General features: G+C 42.7%; 1 protein-coding gene across 1 annotated transcript in view; it reads left to right on the top strand.

Annotated features, from left to right (window-relative positions):
• The window catches only part of LOC137545716 (protein lifeguard 2-like), a 32,470-nt gene that overhangs the window by 12,852 nt on the left and 3,383 nt on the right, over positions 1-16,235 (top strand). Inside the window, exons 6-9 of the mRNA XM_068267250.1 lie at positions 3,524-3,574; positions 5,454-5,493; positions 10,090-10,127; positions 13,160-13,247. Coding sequence (XP_068123351.1) covers positions 3,524-3,574; positions 5,454-5,493; positions 10,090-10,127; positions 13,160-13,247 — 217 coding nt within the window. The remainder of the gene's footprint in view (positions 1-3,523; positions 3,575-5,453; positions 5,494-10,089; positions 10,128-13,159; positions 13,248-16,235) is intronic.

The raw sequence follows: 16,235 nt of genomic DNA, 5'->3' as shown, positions 1-16,235 counted from the left end.
ATTCATTGTTAATATTATGCTTGTATACAGCCCTGGCATTTTCTACAGCGTTACAGAGTATATATTGACTTGTCACAAACTTTCCTCAGAGGAGCTCACAATCTAATCCCTGACATAATCATAGTCTTATGTTCCGGCGGATTTGGTCTGCCGAGGATCATTTGTTAAAGGGATACTCTTTGGGGGGTCGGGGGAAAATGAGTTGAACTTACCCGAGGCTTCTAATGGTCCTCCACAGACATCCTGTGCCTGCGCAGCCACTCACTGATGCTTCGGTCCCGCCTCTCATTCACTTCTGGAATTTCAGACTTTAAAGTCTGAAAACCACTGTGCCTGCGTTGCCGTGTCCTCACTCCCGCTGATGTCACCAGTAGCGTACTGCGCAGGCACAGACCATACTGGGCCTGCGCATTATGCCTCTGGTGACTTCAGCGGGAGCGAGGACACGGCAACGCAGGCACAGTGGTTTTCAGACTTTAAAGTCTGAAATTCCAGAAGTGAACCAGAGGCGGGGACTGGAGCATCGGTGAGTGGCTGCACAGGCACAGGATATCTGCGGGGGACAATTAGAAGCCCCGGGTAAGTTCAACTCATTTTCCCCCGACCCCCCTACAGTGTCCCTTTAAACAAGGTGTGTATTCGTGGTGAGTGCAAATTTCGCATACCTGTAGTTTTGTACCTTAATTCTCAGTGAAGAGAATTATGATGCAAAATTGTAATGCAACTGTCATGATCGCTGCTGCAGCAGGTATTGCTGGAAGTAGTAGTGCTGCAGCTCAGGCAGTTCTGATCTCTTTCCATGCAAGCTGCATAGCTTTGTCTGCCTTTCCCTGCTGTCAGCTTGTGACTGATTATCATTCACCTGTGTTGGAATCTGCATGTCTGCTCCCATTGGATGACCTCAGTATAAAGATCTGCTTCCTGCAGGACTCCTCGGGTTTTCATAGCTTCAGTTTAAGCCTGTCTTGCTGTCGCTTCAGCCCCCGATCGTGTTTCTTGTTCTAAAGATACTTTGCTGGTTTTGCATCATATATTGGTTCATTGCCCATATATATGCATACCAGCACGTTTATTATTTTCCTTGTATTCGTGTTACGTTGATACATCAGTGACGCTGATATATACGTACACGAACTGTTTATATCCTGTGTTCAGTTAGTCAGTTCCAGCACGTTTTGGTGGTTGCGCGTATCGTGATCACCCGTGCTGAGCTAGTTATCCTGTTCCTGGTCCTGGTTGTGGATTGCGTTCATCTCTGCGAAGAGATAGCGAATCCTTCTGAATCCTGTCCTGTTTCCGTTTGTGGATTGCGTTCATCTCTGCGAAGAGATAGCGAATCCTTCTGAGTCCTGTTCCCTGTATTGCTCCAGTTCTAGTCAGTGTTCCTGCTTATGTCATATATCGGTTCATTGCCGATATATACATATGTTAGTCAGACGTTACAAATAGTTTCATTGATAGCTGTAATTGTAATACGCTAGGAAAACATACTTGTTGTATATTTGTCTGTGTTACGTTCATCTATCTTGATCCTGCTATTTCCTGACTATCCTGTCCTGTCTTTGTGAGGCACGCCATCGCTGCAAACGCATTGGCTGCCTCATTCCAGTCTGTCTTGTTTTGGACGCTTGCTGTCACTAAGTAGCGGCTAGCTAGCAAGCGTTCATTCTGTCTACCTGTCCTGATCTCCTCAGTTCTGGTTTATGCGCTCAGCGCTACTTTGCGCTGAGACGTTATAGCGAAAGTATTGTTTGTGGCTGTCCGATCTGCACTGGCTCTGTGCGCCACAATCTCCTATTGGAGTCAGTCCTCCCCTCCACTATACTAGGGATAGCCTGTTTCCTTGTGCTAGTGTGTGTACCTCCTTCACGTCAGCTCATGCGTTGCATGCTGACTGTGGAGAATACACCACCAAGCCTTACAGCAACATTTCGGGGGAAAAGTGTAATCAATTGTGTTTGTTCACATAATCAGGAACCGTAATTTTTGCTTAATAGCAAAGCCCCCATACAAAGACCTTGTAGTTTTTGAGAAAATGGATTTTAAAAATGCAAGGGAAAAATGGTTTAAAATTACAATTTAGAGGTACAGACTAACCAGAAAGCTCATGGTGAACCAGAACTCATTGGAGTGTGTGAGGGACTACAATGGTCCAAAAAGCCCCTACTAAAATGCTGCTATGGAAAACAAAAGTTTGCTTTCGTAAAACAGAAAGTATTTGTGATAATTCAGGTTGGAGTGAGCTCCGAGATGTCTTCCAGTCAGGGCTGGATTTAGGGCTAGGCTTCCTAGGCCATGGCCTAGGGCACCACAGGAGGAAGGGCACCAAAGCAGCAGGCTAATCTGGTGCAGCATTTGCAAGCTTGCAAATGCTGCAATGCAGGGAGATCAGGCTAGTTCCTGACCGCGGTAATCTGCTGCTAGCCGCCTGTGCAGCAGCCACCTGGCTCTCTGTGCACGTTTGCATTGTGGCCGACGGCTATGGACTTGGGCAGCATTGAAGACGGAAAGGAAGAGGAAGCTTCAGCACTGCAGATGAGCTGAGAAATGAGTGACACTGATGGCTGCTGCGGTGTGATGGCGAGCTGGCTACCTATACTAGAGGGAAGGGCGAGGGGTCATCTGGCTACCTATACTAAAGGGGGGCGGCTGGTGACAGTGGCCTAGAGCGGTAAAGAGTACAAATCCGACCCTGCTCCCAGTGCATCAATGCTGAATATATGCAAATTAACCATTGTTGCCCTTAAAGGTAGACACACCTCCAGATCTGCTGGAATGCAATGATGTGTCAGCTTGGTTGTGTACAGAGCCATGTGATCAGTTTGGTCAGGTTATAGATATGTAAGCCTCTGATGTTATAGTTATGATCATGTGCCTAAGCAGGATGTGATCACAGTAAATCAGAGCTTTGCAAATCTATCAGCTGATCAAACTAATCACATGCTTCTCCATGAGTTCTCCTAGACTTGACCATCACAACTCCAAAAAAAAAACATCTGAAAAGCTTAGTAAGAAGAGCGCCCAAATCGCCCCTTTTTGTGTCTGTAATTAAACCTATGTACAGTACACATCGTAGAGAAAAAAAACCCTGAGAAAATGGTGATTGATTAAAGGACACCTGAAGTAAAAGGGATATAGAGGTTGCCATGTTTATTTCCTTTTAAACAATGCAAGTTGCCCGGCTGTCCTGCTGATCCTCCGTCTAATACAGGTAGCCGTATACCCTGAGCAAGCATGCAGATCAGATGATTTGGCTCATGCTACTTACAGGTGTGTGATTCAGACACTACTGGCGCATGAAAGATCAGCAGGACACCAGGCAACTAAAGGGAAATAAATGTGGCAGCCTCAATATCCCTTTCACTTCAGGTGCCCTTTAAAGGTTCAAAAGCAATGATATAAAGTGAAATTTTATGCATTCAGAATGGGTAGGAAAAAGAATCCATAATTGGTTGCCTGTTTGGAAGAAAATACCAGTGGCTATTTTTTTACCCCCAAATAACTGTCTGTTTTGCTTTGACAGTGCTGTTTTCTTCACAACATACTTGGTTCTGGCCTGCTGCAGTGGACCAAGGTGAGGACTGCTTACTGACTTCCTCTATATGCGAAGGGGAATCATGGGAATGTTTTATACTGAGTACTGTAATTGACTTTTGAGGCACAGTTCATGCCTAGTGAAACTGACGGCCCCATGCATTAAAGCTCAGTAAAGATGAAACCCAAATTATGCCGAACATTGCACTTTAGCCCCTAGGCTAGTGGACTGGGTCACGGGGAGGTCCCTCGCACTGTGCTTCACTTGACTCTGAGTTTGAGACAAGAAGAGACAGAGCGCACTCAGGGGAACAGTACAGCAGTAGATCGGGTGAATTCAGAATAATCTCACCTCTAGAAGTTGCTGGCGAGCCTGTACAGGAGTAGCCAGCGTGTAGGCTTTTATCCCTCTAGCCAGGGATCAGGCACAAAGGCAGCTGGATTCTTCCTTCACTCGGATGGTTGTTGGCAGGCAACGAGCGGCTCTGAAGTTGTACACCCTGTCTGTGTGTGAGTCCGCTATATGCGGTTGCACAAACAGATTGTGGTGGATTTCAAAGCATCAGCTCCAGGATTGAGGGATCTAAAAGCAAAGCTCCACGCTTCTCCATGAGTCTTGCACAGGCAGTTGGAGTGGTAGTCTGATTGTAATGCAGCAATGCGTGTAGGAAAGAAGAAACGGCGGCTGCCGTATAGTGTTAAGATTTATTAAAATATATTGCAACGCGTTTCAGGAGACCAAGTCCTCCTTTCAGCATCATATGGCCGGGCACATATATGACTATATGATGACATATATAAGGTTCATGATGACAAGTGCACCATATGAAAGTAAACACTTTTTACTCTGCACAATGGACTACGCGTTTCCCGGCCTGATGCCGCTTTGTCAGGTCAAAAATGTACCAAAGTAGCAGAAGTGAAGCCTGGGGTGCCTTGTGTACCCAGGCGCGGATGTCCATATATATAATAAACAATTTTAATTTTTCTATCTTTTCATTCATTTTTTGTGCCATATGCTGTGTAAGATGGTGTTCACTGTCACTATTCATTTTATTTGCTTTCATGTGCTGGTTTTAAATGCCACAATTCTCTTTAGCTTAGAATTAATGGTGCATGTAACCAGCCCAGTTACAATTTGAACTCTGAATTTACGATGTCTCCCCATCACCAGAGTGTACTTTATGTTATGTTGAGGGAACTGTTGATCTTATTAATTTAGCCAGGATGCCTGGGAAAGCCTCCTCAGTAACAGTTAAGGCATCTAATTACATTTATGTCTGCTAAAGAATGTTTCTCCTTTGTATGTCAGTGTATATAAGCTGTGTTTTTTAGTTTTTGTCAGGAACCGGTCCGACTTTTTATAAGCCAAAAGCTCACTGTTTTTTCATCTCTAAGTTAGCCAGTAAATGGTTTCATCCTGATTCAAAACTCCTTGCTTATATTAAACAGGAAACTCTGCCTTTGCTATTTAGTACATAGATGCCATGGACATCAGCGGCCACGCACACAAGGCACCCCAGGCTTAATTTCTGCTACTTTGACACATTATTGACCTGATGAAGTGGCATCACGTGAAACGCGTAGTCCATTGTGCAGAATAAAAATTAAGTGTTTTCTTTCATATGGCACACTAGTCATTATTAAGGTAGACTGACATCCACCTTATATATGTACTGTATATACATAGCACTGCAGATATTTTATCATTGATCATATGGGCGCCGCCTTTTGCTGCACTGCACAACTGGCCCCTCTATCCTCTACTGCCTCTCGAAGTCTAATTAGTTAGTAGGACAGTAGTTCAATAGCAATGTATGGGTCTACTAATCTGTTTGTGTAAGAATTAATGCATTTGACACTGATAGTACATAATGTAGTATACCTTTTATTTTAAAAAAAAGTATTCTGTCTTGCAGGAGGAACTACCCTTGGAACCTAGTTCTGCTCTGCATTTTTGTAAGTACTTCATTTTTTAAAATTCAGTCTTGCTAAGGAGACTAGCAGACCACTACAGTGATAGCGGTTTCCTTCTGGCTCTCTCCCAGCCTGCTTACCATTCACTTGTATTAGAATTATCTTTGCAATCCTCCTTTGTTTTTCTACAGATGTTTTCTCATTTTATCTCCAAAATACCTTTTCATTACCCAGCAGCCAAAACAAAACTACTAAAAAGTAGGTGAGAACAGTAATGACAAATGTGACTTCATTTTGGACAACTTATGTTTAGTTCTATTTTTCTTGCTCTGTGCTGGGAAGAAATTTTATGGATAAGATGCAAAAATATGTCCCACAAGAAACCGTAGAAAAGTGCAATGAATCAGGGCCATTTCTAATGTGTAAAATAAAATTCTTCCTGTCACCACTAGATGTCTTCCTATTCTACAGAATACCCAGGTAGGTCATGATGGCCCAGAAATACTAATGCCTAGTACACACCATACAAAGGCCCTGTTTCCACTGGAGCGGTTTTCACTCCGAATCCGCAGAGTTTCCCCGCAGGCATGGGGAAACTCTGGGGAAACTCTGCCATAGGAAACTATGGCGCCGCCGGCCGAATCGCTTACCCTAGCGATTCGGCAGACACTACCCACAGTTTTCGCGCGGGAGGCAGCGAATCCCATAGCCGTGCATGGCACGGCTTCTGGGATTCGCCTGCGTTCCCGCAGACCCGGAAGTGCTGCCGCGTGTCTCACAGCCATGCGTGGTGGCTAGTGGGAACGGGCCCTCAGATTTTCTGATAAGATTTACCTGCCAGATAGATAATTTCAAACATGTTGGAAATTATCTATCTAACCATCTATCTGCCGAGCAATTAGGCATTGTTCTACTCAGCAGGAGATAACCAGACAATGCACCAGAGATAATGACCGTCTCTACCAGCACTTTACAGAAAATCTTAAGCCCCATCTACACGATACGATTCTTTGTACGTTTTGATTACGATTCTATTTACGATTCAATTAAATCCAACATGTCCGATCCTGATTCGATTCAATTCAATTCGATTTGCAATTGCAAAACAATGGCAAATCGAATTAAATCAAATTGAATCCCGATCGGACATGTCGGATTTAATCGGATCGTAAATAGAATCGTAATCGAATCGTACAAAGAATCGTATCGTGTAGATGGGGCTTTACAGAAAATCTAACAGAAAAATCTGACAGAAAATTGTATGGTGTGTACTAGGCTAAAGGCTTTGTTCACATCTAAAATCGATTTTTTTTTTAGCGCCTCCCAGCGCTTACCTGCGCACTGAGACTTTTTTTATAAAGTGCTTTTGCAGAGTGATTCTATTTTTTTTTTCACTTCCTGATGTCAGTCAGGAAGTGAACTCTTTCACTTGGAAATGAATAAATACAATGGCCTTGATTCACAAAAGAGTGCTAACTGTTAGCACGGCCGTTTTCGCGCGAATTTTCACAGCGTTTTGGTGAGTGGATCGGAATCGAACCGCTCAGATGTGAACACTCTCATAGGGAATCATTGCACAAGCGCTTTTAGGGCGATTTTGTAAATCGCTGGCGCTTAAAAAAAGGTAAAAATGTCTTAGGTGTGAACAAGCCCTGAGGAAGTATAAGGTACTAAAACAGACTGTAACGCCCTCTTACTAAAAAAAGCAATGCTAAATATAATTGTACCTACTTAAAGAGAATCTGTATTGTTAAAATCGCACAAAAGTAAACATACCAGTGTGTTAGGGGACATCTCCTATTACCCTCTGACACAATTTCGCCGCTCCTCGCCGCATTAAAAGTAGTCAAAAACAGTTTTAAAAAGTTTGTTTATAAACAAACAAAATGGCCACCAAAACAGGAAGTAGATTGATGTACAGTATGTCCACACATAGAAAATACATCCATACACAAGCGGGCTGTATACAGCTTTCCTTTTGAATCTCAAAAGATCATTTGTGTGTTTACCTTCTGTCCCCTGCTTCTCTCATGCACTGAAGTGACAGGCTTCCTGCCTGTGCCTGTGTTTGTAATTCCTCAGTATGTGTCAGCCAGCTACTTTCACAGCCTAACAGAGGAGGATTTTTATCCAGCTCTCTTCTATCACTGATAAGATAGCAGAGACGCTGCTGGCTTATGTAAATACACACACACTGGAGTGTGCATAGAGGGGCCTGGAGACTGCATAAACAGACCAGCACGGAAGAGTTGGCAGCCTTCCAGACACAGGCCGACAAGTCTGACAGGGGAAAGATACATTGATTTATTACAGAGACAGTTATAGTAGAAAGTGCTGCTGTAAGGCAGAGCACATTAGAACAGCTTTAAGAACTTGTAGGATGGTAGAAAAAACTTTGTAATTTTTGGTACAGTGTCTCTTTAATGCAGAAGTTACTGTATATTTTGGACTGTAAGATGCTCCAGACTATAAGACACCCTGACCTACTGTATATGCAATTAGTTTTTTTTCCTGAGTTTTCTCCTAGGAGATAATTTTTCATCTTCTATTTAAAATAACTTTATTGACAATTTTGAAAATATCACTTTGGAGAAAACTAAGGAGAAAATGCTAAGTACATATGGGTTTAGAGGGAAAAAAAATCAAGGGAAAATAAAACAACTAGTAAACCCAGTGCATATACAGTGCAGATGTGTCTTATGTTACATAGTTACATAGTTATTTTGGTTGAAGAAAGACATACATCCATTGAGTTCAACCAGAGAACAAAGTACAACACCAGCCTGCTCTCTCACATATCTCTGTTGATCCAGAGGAAGGCGAAAAACCCTTACAAGGCATGGTCCAATTAGCCCCAAAAGGGAAAAATTCCTTCCCGACTCCAGATGGCAATCAGATAAAATCCTTGGATCAACATCATTAGACATTACCTAGTAATTGTAGCCATGGATGTCTTGCAATGCAAGGAAAGCATCTAAGCCCCCTTTAAATGCAGGTATGGAGTTTGCCATAACGACTTCCTGTGGCAATGCATTCCACATCTTAACCACTCTTACTGTAAAGAACCCTTTCCTAAATAAATGGCTAAAACGTTTTTCGTCCATGCGCAGATCATGTCCTCTAGTCCTTTGAGAAGGCCTAAGAACAAAAAGCTCATCCGCCAAGCTATTATATTGCCCTCTGATGTATTTATACATGTTAATTAGATCTCCTCTGGCTCTAAGGCGACTTTTCTCTAGACTAAATAAACCCAGTTTATGTGAAGTACAGTTTCCCCTGATAAATTGGTCCCAAATTTGCAAATAATCTCTTTATGGCCTTTTAACAGCCCTGAACGAGTTATCTTCTTAACAATAAAAATATAACAATAACAAAAATAAAACACAAGCAAACAAACCAACAAAAATAAATTGAAAAAATTGCTTTGCACTGAGGGTAACAATTTAAATAATCTAATCATTTAAAAAATTTGCTATAACTGATTGTAGAGATTTCCAAAGAGACCACCAATTGTCTGCACTCGGTAAAGAGAACTTGACTTACGGTACACATTCAATTTTAAACAAAAACTCTGAATGAAGAAAAAGGACGTACACCCCAAGCAATAGAAATAGAAAATAGAAAATCATTAAAAATACTCACCGACAGGTGGTTGATCAAGCCAATGTCAAACCACACTCATACCCTCCACACACACCACAAGCTCACAAAGGGAACATACCCCTATCCTCTTATATTTGTAATGTGATCTCCAAATTAGATGCCAAACTGATAATTCAGTTTGTGTATTGTTCACACTGATGTCAATTTCAGAGTGGAATAGCTGATCCCTTGTCAACACACCTGAACACCCAGCGGCAAGCTAAGTTCCAGCTTATGATCCAATGTAACAGAGCTGTATATAGCAAGTAATACAGCACAAGTTAGCGCAGCAGCCAGTGTGAAGCAAGCAGTCACCCAGAACTTAGTGAAAAGGCACACAGGATTAGTTGCAGAGACAATGTCTATTGTTACAACAAGATCATAGGTCTCCGTATAAACAGCAGCAGGACATGGAAAGCCGACACTGTATGCAGGAATAGCAAACTTGTCACATGTAGCTTGTCAGCATTAATGTATAGCAATGCATACAGTGCCACATCAGAGGTGTCCGGCTTCCAGCTGTGTGTTCCCATTTACAGGATAAAGTTCAAGACTGCAGTGTCCATCACACTTGTCACTTGGATAGCTGTCTGTTTAGGGCTGAAAACAAACAATCCAGCAGTATCTCCAGCAAGCTGGACGTTTTCTCGCTGAGTGCCAAGTCAGTGAGGATCATGGAGGGCTTGTCGAGGAGGGAGCAGGAGACGATTTTGATTGGCCAATCACTGACCAATTTACCACCTCCATGTAGCATGAGGGTATACCATCACAATCTGCTCATGGTCTTAAAAATGTGTTGACCTTCATGCTACATATAAAATGTGTCAATCATTGGCCAATAAAAATTAAAGGTGTATACCAGGCTAGACTCCTGCCATGTTAAAATCTAATGGGGCCAGCTGTCTGCCATCGGAAAGGATTCTGGCTTATGGAAATTATCTCTACACTAATAAAGTGTTTAAATAATAATATTGTATTTTTCTTTGTTTTTTTCAGACACTTTCCATGTCATATGTTACTGGAATGTTGTCCAGGTAAGAAATCAACGCTTTAATTTATAAATTCTGCATACCATGCTGGAATGCTTACTGGTAGTGCATTGCTGTGTGTATATGGATATTTTTGAGCTGATCTGCTCCAATATTCTCCCACAGTACGATATACTGCCAATTTAGCTGCTTAATGCCAAATTGACACTATAGATTTAAAGGACAACTGTAGTGAGAAGAATATGGAGGCCGCCATATTTAATTGTTTTGAAACAATACCAGTTGCCTAGCAGCCTTGCTGATTTATTTGGCTGCAGTAGTGTCTAAAGAGCGCTGGGGGGCAGCAGTATAGCAACAGAGGCTGGGCAGTATATGCAGACCCAGCCTCTGTGTGCTGATAGCATTCTTAGAACCCACCTTGGGTTCTCTTTAAGATGATTCTGAAGCTGTTTTCTTATGTTAAAGGACAACTGTAGTGAGAAGAATGTGGAGGCTGCCATATTTATTTCCTGTTAAACAATACCAGTTGCCTGGCAGCCCTGCTGGTTTATTTGGCTACACTAGTGAATAACACCAGAAACAGGCATGCAGATAATCTGGTCAGATCTGACAATAATGTCAGAAATGCTTGATCTGCTGCATGCTTGTTCAGGGTCTATGGGTTAATGTATTAGAGGCAGAGGATCAGCAGGATAGCCAGGCAACTGGTATTGCTTAAAAGGAAATAAATATGTCAGCCTCCATATCCCTCTCACTACAGTTGTCATTTAAAGAGAACCCAAGGTGTTTTGTGTGTGTGTGTGTGTGGGGGGGGGGGGGGGGGAAGGCAGATGGGACATAGAGGCATGTTCTCTGCCTCATGCCACGCCTCTCTGCCTTATGACACACCTCTCTACCTCATGGCACGCCTCTCTGCCCCCCACCGCCGCACTATAGCCTCCCGAGATTAGTGACAGTATTTTGTCGCTATCTCGGAGGTACACATGTGGGAGAGGGATTCCCTGTTCAAAATGCCCGCCAGGGGCGTTCCTGCAGGGTTTCCAGAGCTACCATTGGGCAGCCCCCCCCCCCCTGGCCGAGCACCCTGCCGCATCCCCGCCTCCCTGCATGCTGTGAATGAGAGAATTAATCTCTCATTCCAGCGTCATGACCCGGAGGTCACGGAAGTGAAAGTGGGCCATTGCGGCCGACAGGAGCGGCGGGTAGCAGCGATTTTGGAGGCTATCTGATCCACTCAGCCCCCCGGATCATCCTCTCTTTAGAGGACAACTGACCTAAGAGGGATAAGGCTGCCATATTTATTTCCTTTTAAACAATGCCAGTTGCCTGGCATCCTTCTCATATTTCATGCATCAGTAGTGTCTGAATCACACACCTTAAACAAACATGTAGCACATTCAGTCACATTTAAGTCAAGCATCTGATCTGCATGCTTATTCAGGGACTATGGCTAAAATATGAGAGGCAGAAGACAGCCAGCCAATATGCATTGTTTAAAAGGAAACAAATATGGCCACCTCTATATCCCTGTCAGGTCAGTTTTCCTTTAAAGGACAACTGAAGTGAGATGAATATGGAGGCAGCCATATTTATTTCCTTTTGAATAATACCAGTTGCTTGGCAGCCCTGCTGGTCTATTTGGCTGTAGTAGAGTCTGAATGACACCAGAAACAAGCATGCAGCTAATCTTGTCAGATCTGACAATAATGTCAGAAACCCCTGATCTGCTGCATGCTATGGCTAAAAGTATTAGAGGAAGAGGATTAGCAGGACATCCAGGCCACTGGTATTATTTAAAAGGAAATAGATATGGCAGCCTCCATGTCCCTTTCACTTCAGTTGTCCTTTGAAGGGAACCTAAACTGAGAAGGATGTGGATTTTTCCTTTTAAAATAATACCAGTTGCTTGACTCTCCTGCTGGTCCTGTGTCTCTAATACATTTTGCCACAGCCCCTCAGGTGCTCTGACTGAAGTCAGACTGGATTAGCTGCATGCTTGCTTCAAGTGTGTGATTCAGACACTACTGCACTCAAAGAGATCAGCAGTACTGCCAGGCAACTTGTATTGTTTAAAAGGAAACATCCATATCCCTCTCAGTTAAGGTTCCCTTTAAGTCTTCTCCTAGGATTCAGTTTCAGACATCAGACTTCAAGTCTTTCAAAAAAAGGTAGGGCTGATCTGTTACTGCTGTGGTCAGCGGGGAAGGAATATAAATGTGTCACTCAAAACCCATGGGGTGCTGAGACCAGTAATAACAAATACACCAATCCAATGAAAGCACAGACTCAGTTTCCCCAGGCAGGACAGGAAATATAGCAGCAGAAGTCAGTGCATTCACTGGACTGTTTATTTTCCATATATTTACTTATTAACATAAAGGGAACCACAGAAGTCTTTAAAAACTGTCTCAAGTCAATAAATGTCTTTTATGAATTGGTTGCATATATGACATATTATATCCTTTGAGTTTTAACTCTGTCCCTCATGGGATTGTGGCAGAGTGTGGCACTTCACACCTGGCGCCCATTAACAATCCAATTTCCCATCTGATCGACCATTGACGACATGATTGATTTACTGATCAACCCATTCTTCTTATAGATTCCTCTGTCGATCAAAAGATTACATACTTTTCCTTGCAGTTATGAACCCCACCGATTTTTTCCGTCCAATCGCATTCTTGGCTTGCAGCAATCTGAAAATGAATAGTACATGGGTACCAAAAATTACATTAGAATACGACAGAGATCTCTGTGGCCACAGCTCATTCTTTTTACTGTGTATTTACCGTATAAATCAAGGTGCAAGTTAAGGGAAAACTTTAGGTGTCCCAATAAATGGTATCTTCCCTACTCTAAATTTTTTGCTGTAACTTACAACCAACATAGTGCAACACATTGATGCTAATAATAATTATGTTAAAGTCATAGTAGAAGCAAATGCTATTACTAGTTCAGTACTACCTCCTATAATGAAGTCCAGGCTGTCACCAGTGCAATGTACTTTCCCTAATATAATGGTACAGAGCTAGAGAAGAGCACAAGAGTTCCTCATAGGTGTTGCTTTATGTTTCCAGCTATTATAATACCACATCCGTGATCCTGTGTCTCGGAATTACTGCGCTTGTCTGCCTTTCGGTCACCGCATTCAGCTTCCAAACCAAGGTAAGCTATACAATATCATTTTAGACGAAGCAACGGCACGCTAAACTATGAAGGTTAGGATTGGCAGCTACATTATTTAAAGGAACACTATTGCAATAAATTGTAAAATTTAAAATACATGTAAACAGAATAAGAAATATGTTTTTCCCATAGTAAAATTAGGCATAAATTACTTTTCTCCTATGTTGCTGTCACTTACAGTAAGTAGAAGAAATCTGACCGAACCGACAGGCATTGGGCTAGACCATCCTTCATGGGGGATTCTCGGAATGACCTTTATTCTTTTTAAAGTCACTCCCTGAAAAGGATTTATACAGCAATGCTGTCCAGCCTCCCTGATGCCTGTTCACTTTTTTGGCAGCTGGACAGAGCAACTGCAATTCACTAAGTGCTTTTGTAAATAATCAAAACCCTGAGAATCCCCCATGAGGAGATGGGCTAGTCCAAATCCTGTTGGTTCTGTCAGATTTCTATTGAATACTGTAAGTGACAGCACCATAAGAGAAAAGTAATTTATGTCTCATTTTACTCGGGAAGAAATGTACTCCGTATTTGCATGTATTTACATATATTTCACATTTTATGATTTTCGTGATAGTGGTCCTTTATCCCAAAATATTTAAAAAAATGTTGGTTATGTTTAAGACTTGGAGGGTCATTTGCAAATTACACGTCACACATTGCCATCTTTGCCATGTTTGTCTAAGCAACAGCAATATACGAAAGCATTGAGCCCTGGCACTGTTCAGTATATCAGGAGCTGTGCTCGTACTGTGTGCAGCTCCACAGAAATCAATAGGGAAGCAATGTATGCATGTGCGGGTTCTTCATTTATCTCCAACCATCACACTGCTCAGAGGGCCAGGAGTTTTTGTGCAGCAGTGGTGAAGTTCCAGAGATTCTATTCTGACAGCACTGTATAATGCAGTGCACACACATTTGTACAATGCTTAAAGAGAACCCGAGGTGGGTTTGAAGAATATTATCTGCATACAGCGGCTGGATCTGCCTATACAGCCCAGCCTCTGTTGCTATCCCAAACCCCCCTAAGGTCCCCCTGCACTCTGCAATCCCTCATAAATCACAGCCATGCTGCTGACAAACAGCTTGTCAGAGCTGGCTGTGTTTATCTCTATAGTGTCAGTCTGCTGCTCTCCCCGCCTCCTGCAGAACTCCAGTCCCCGCCTGCATCCCTTCCCTCCCTGCTGATTGGAGGGAAGGGGTGGGGGCAGGGACTGGAGCTATGCAGGAGGCGGGGGAGCAGCTGAGACTGACACTACAGATGTAAACACAGCCTCACAGCATGGCTGTGATTTATGAGGGATTGCAGAGTGCAGGGGGACCTTAGTGGGGTTTGGGATAGCAACAGAGGCTGGGCTGTAAAGGCAGATCCAGCCTCCGTATGCAGATAACATTCTTTAAACACACCTCGGGTTCTCTTTAAAAAAGAAATGAAAAACATAATAACAGTATGACACCCTCCCTACTAAATGTTATTATGTCCTTGCACTCAGGGCTGCCATCAGAAATGTCTGGGCCCTATACCTCTGGGCCCTCCTCACTCCCCATCCCCCATACTTAAGGCGAAGACCCTATATTTAAAGGGAACCAGAGATAAAGCACTCTCATGTATTTCACCATATATCAATGGGAACATGACAGTAAACACCTACTCTGCTCTCTGCTTCATTCTTCTCTGCTAAATCTGCCTGTTATCAGCCCTGATAAGAATCACCGACTGAGCATTCAGTCTAGTTTTGCCTGGAATGATTCTAGCTGAGTCATTATAGCAGAGCCAGAAGGGGGCAAGCTTGGGCTTGAAAAGACATTATAGAAGACAGACTAAGCTATAATCATTCCGTGGCAAAGCTAGACTGAATGCTCAGTCGGGGATTCTTATCAGTGCTGATAACAGGCAGGCAGTACCATCTGACATGATCCCTAATGCCTGGGAATACTCTGCAAAAGGGAGCAACAAAGCCTCACACCACCACAACCACCACCATTTCCCTTGCATAGCACCCTTTTCTTAATGTTAAGGATAAGGGGTTAATCCCTACCACCATATGCCCAGGAGACTGGGGTAATAATGTACGTGTGTGGGGGGTATCAACTTCTAATAAGGCAACCCCCACATATTTACTCTTCCTGTTTAAATAGATATAAAGGGGTTCCTCTATCTTTTGTATTTATCAAAAGGGTTGAATATTACATGCATCCACACCATGAAAATGTTTTTAAAGAACAAGTGACACCCATGCTAACCTAGAAATAAAAAACACATATATAAGTAGATAACTACTAGTTCTACTTACATAACAGATGTATTGTGCTATCTATGTAATGATTCCTGTGAATTTTATAAAGGAAAAGCAGAAAATCCTATTCTAGGCAGTGGCCATCTTGCCAAGCTAATGCTGACATCATATCCTCCCTGACTCTTGTCCCCCCGTCCTTCTCTTGCTCATTGTGTATTCATTAGCTGCCCTCCTCCCAGAGTCTTCAGACACTCCCACTGAGGTGTATACTAGAAACTGCACTGTTTTTTTTTTTATTTTCTCCTCCAATCGCTGAGTCACCTCAGCCTTGCTTGTAAACACAAGTGAGCAGGGGATCATGTTTCAGATAAGCAGCTAGGCAGGGAAATAAATGGAAGAGGAAGAATATATTATAGATAAAAAGAACCCCCAGAATTCAACTGTTTGGCACTGACTTCGAAAGGGCCAGTGCTCCTTAAGTATGTGATAACTCCAAACTATAACAGCAGAATTTTTTTTGCAAGTTTTGAATGCAGGATTAACATCTTTATCACTTAATACACTCAGACCAGTTGCTGTTGAAATTTTATTTTTATGGTGACAATACCGCTTTTTCTCTAAATCCATCAGATATCCTTACTATGTAATCTTTAAGCCATTAAGCTGTTTTTTTTTGGGGGGGGGGGGGGTCCACGAATGCTCTATTTATTATTATATGAACTACTACACA

This window comes from Hyperolius riggenbachi, chromosome 2, assembly GCF_040937935.1.
Source record: "Hyperolius riggenbachi isolate aHypRig1 chromosome 2, aHypRig1.pri, whole genome shotgun sequence".
NCBI classification, from domain to species: Eukaryota; Metazoa; Chordata; class Amphibia; order Anura; family Hyperoliidae; genus Hyperolius; species Hyperolius riggenbachi.
Note: the sequence above shows the minus strand (reverse complement) of the source record. Positions and strands in the feature narration are given on the sequence as shown.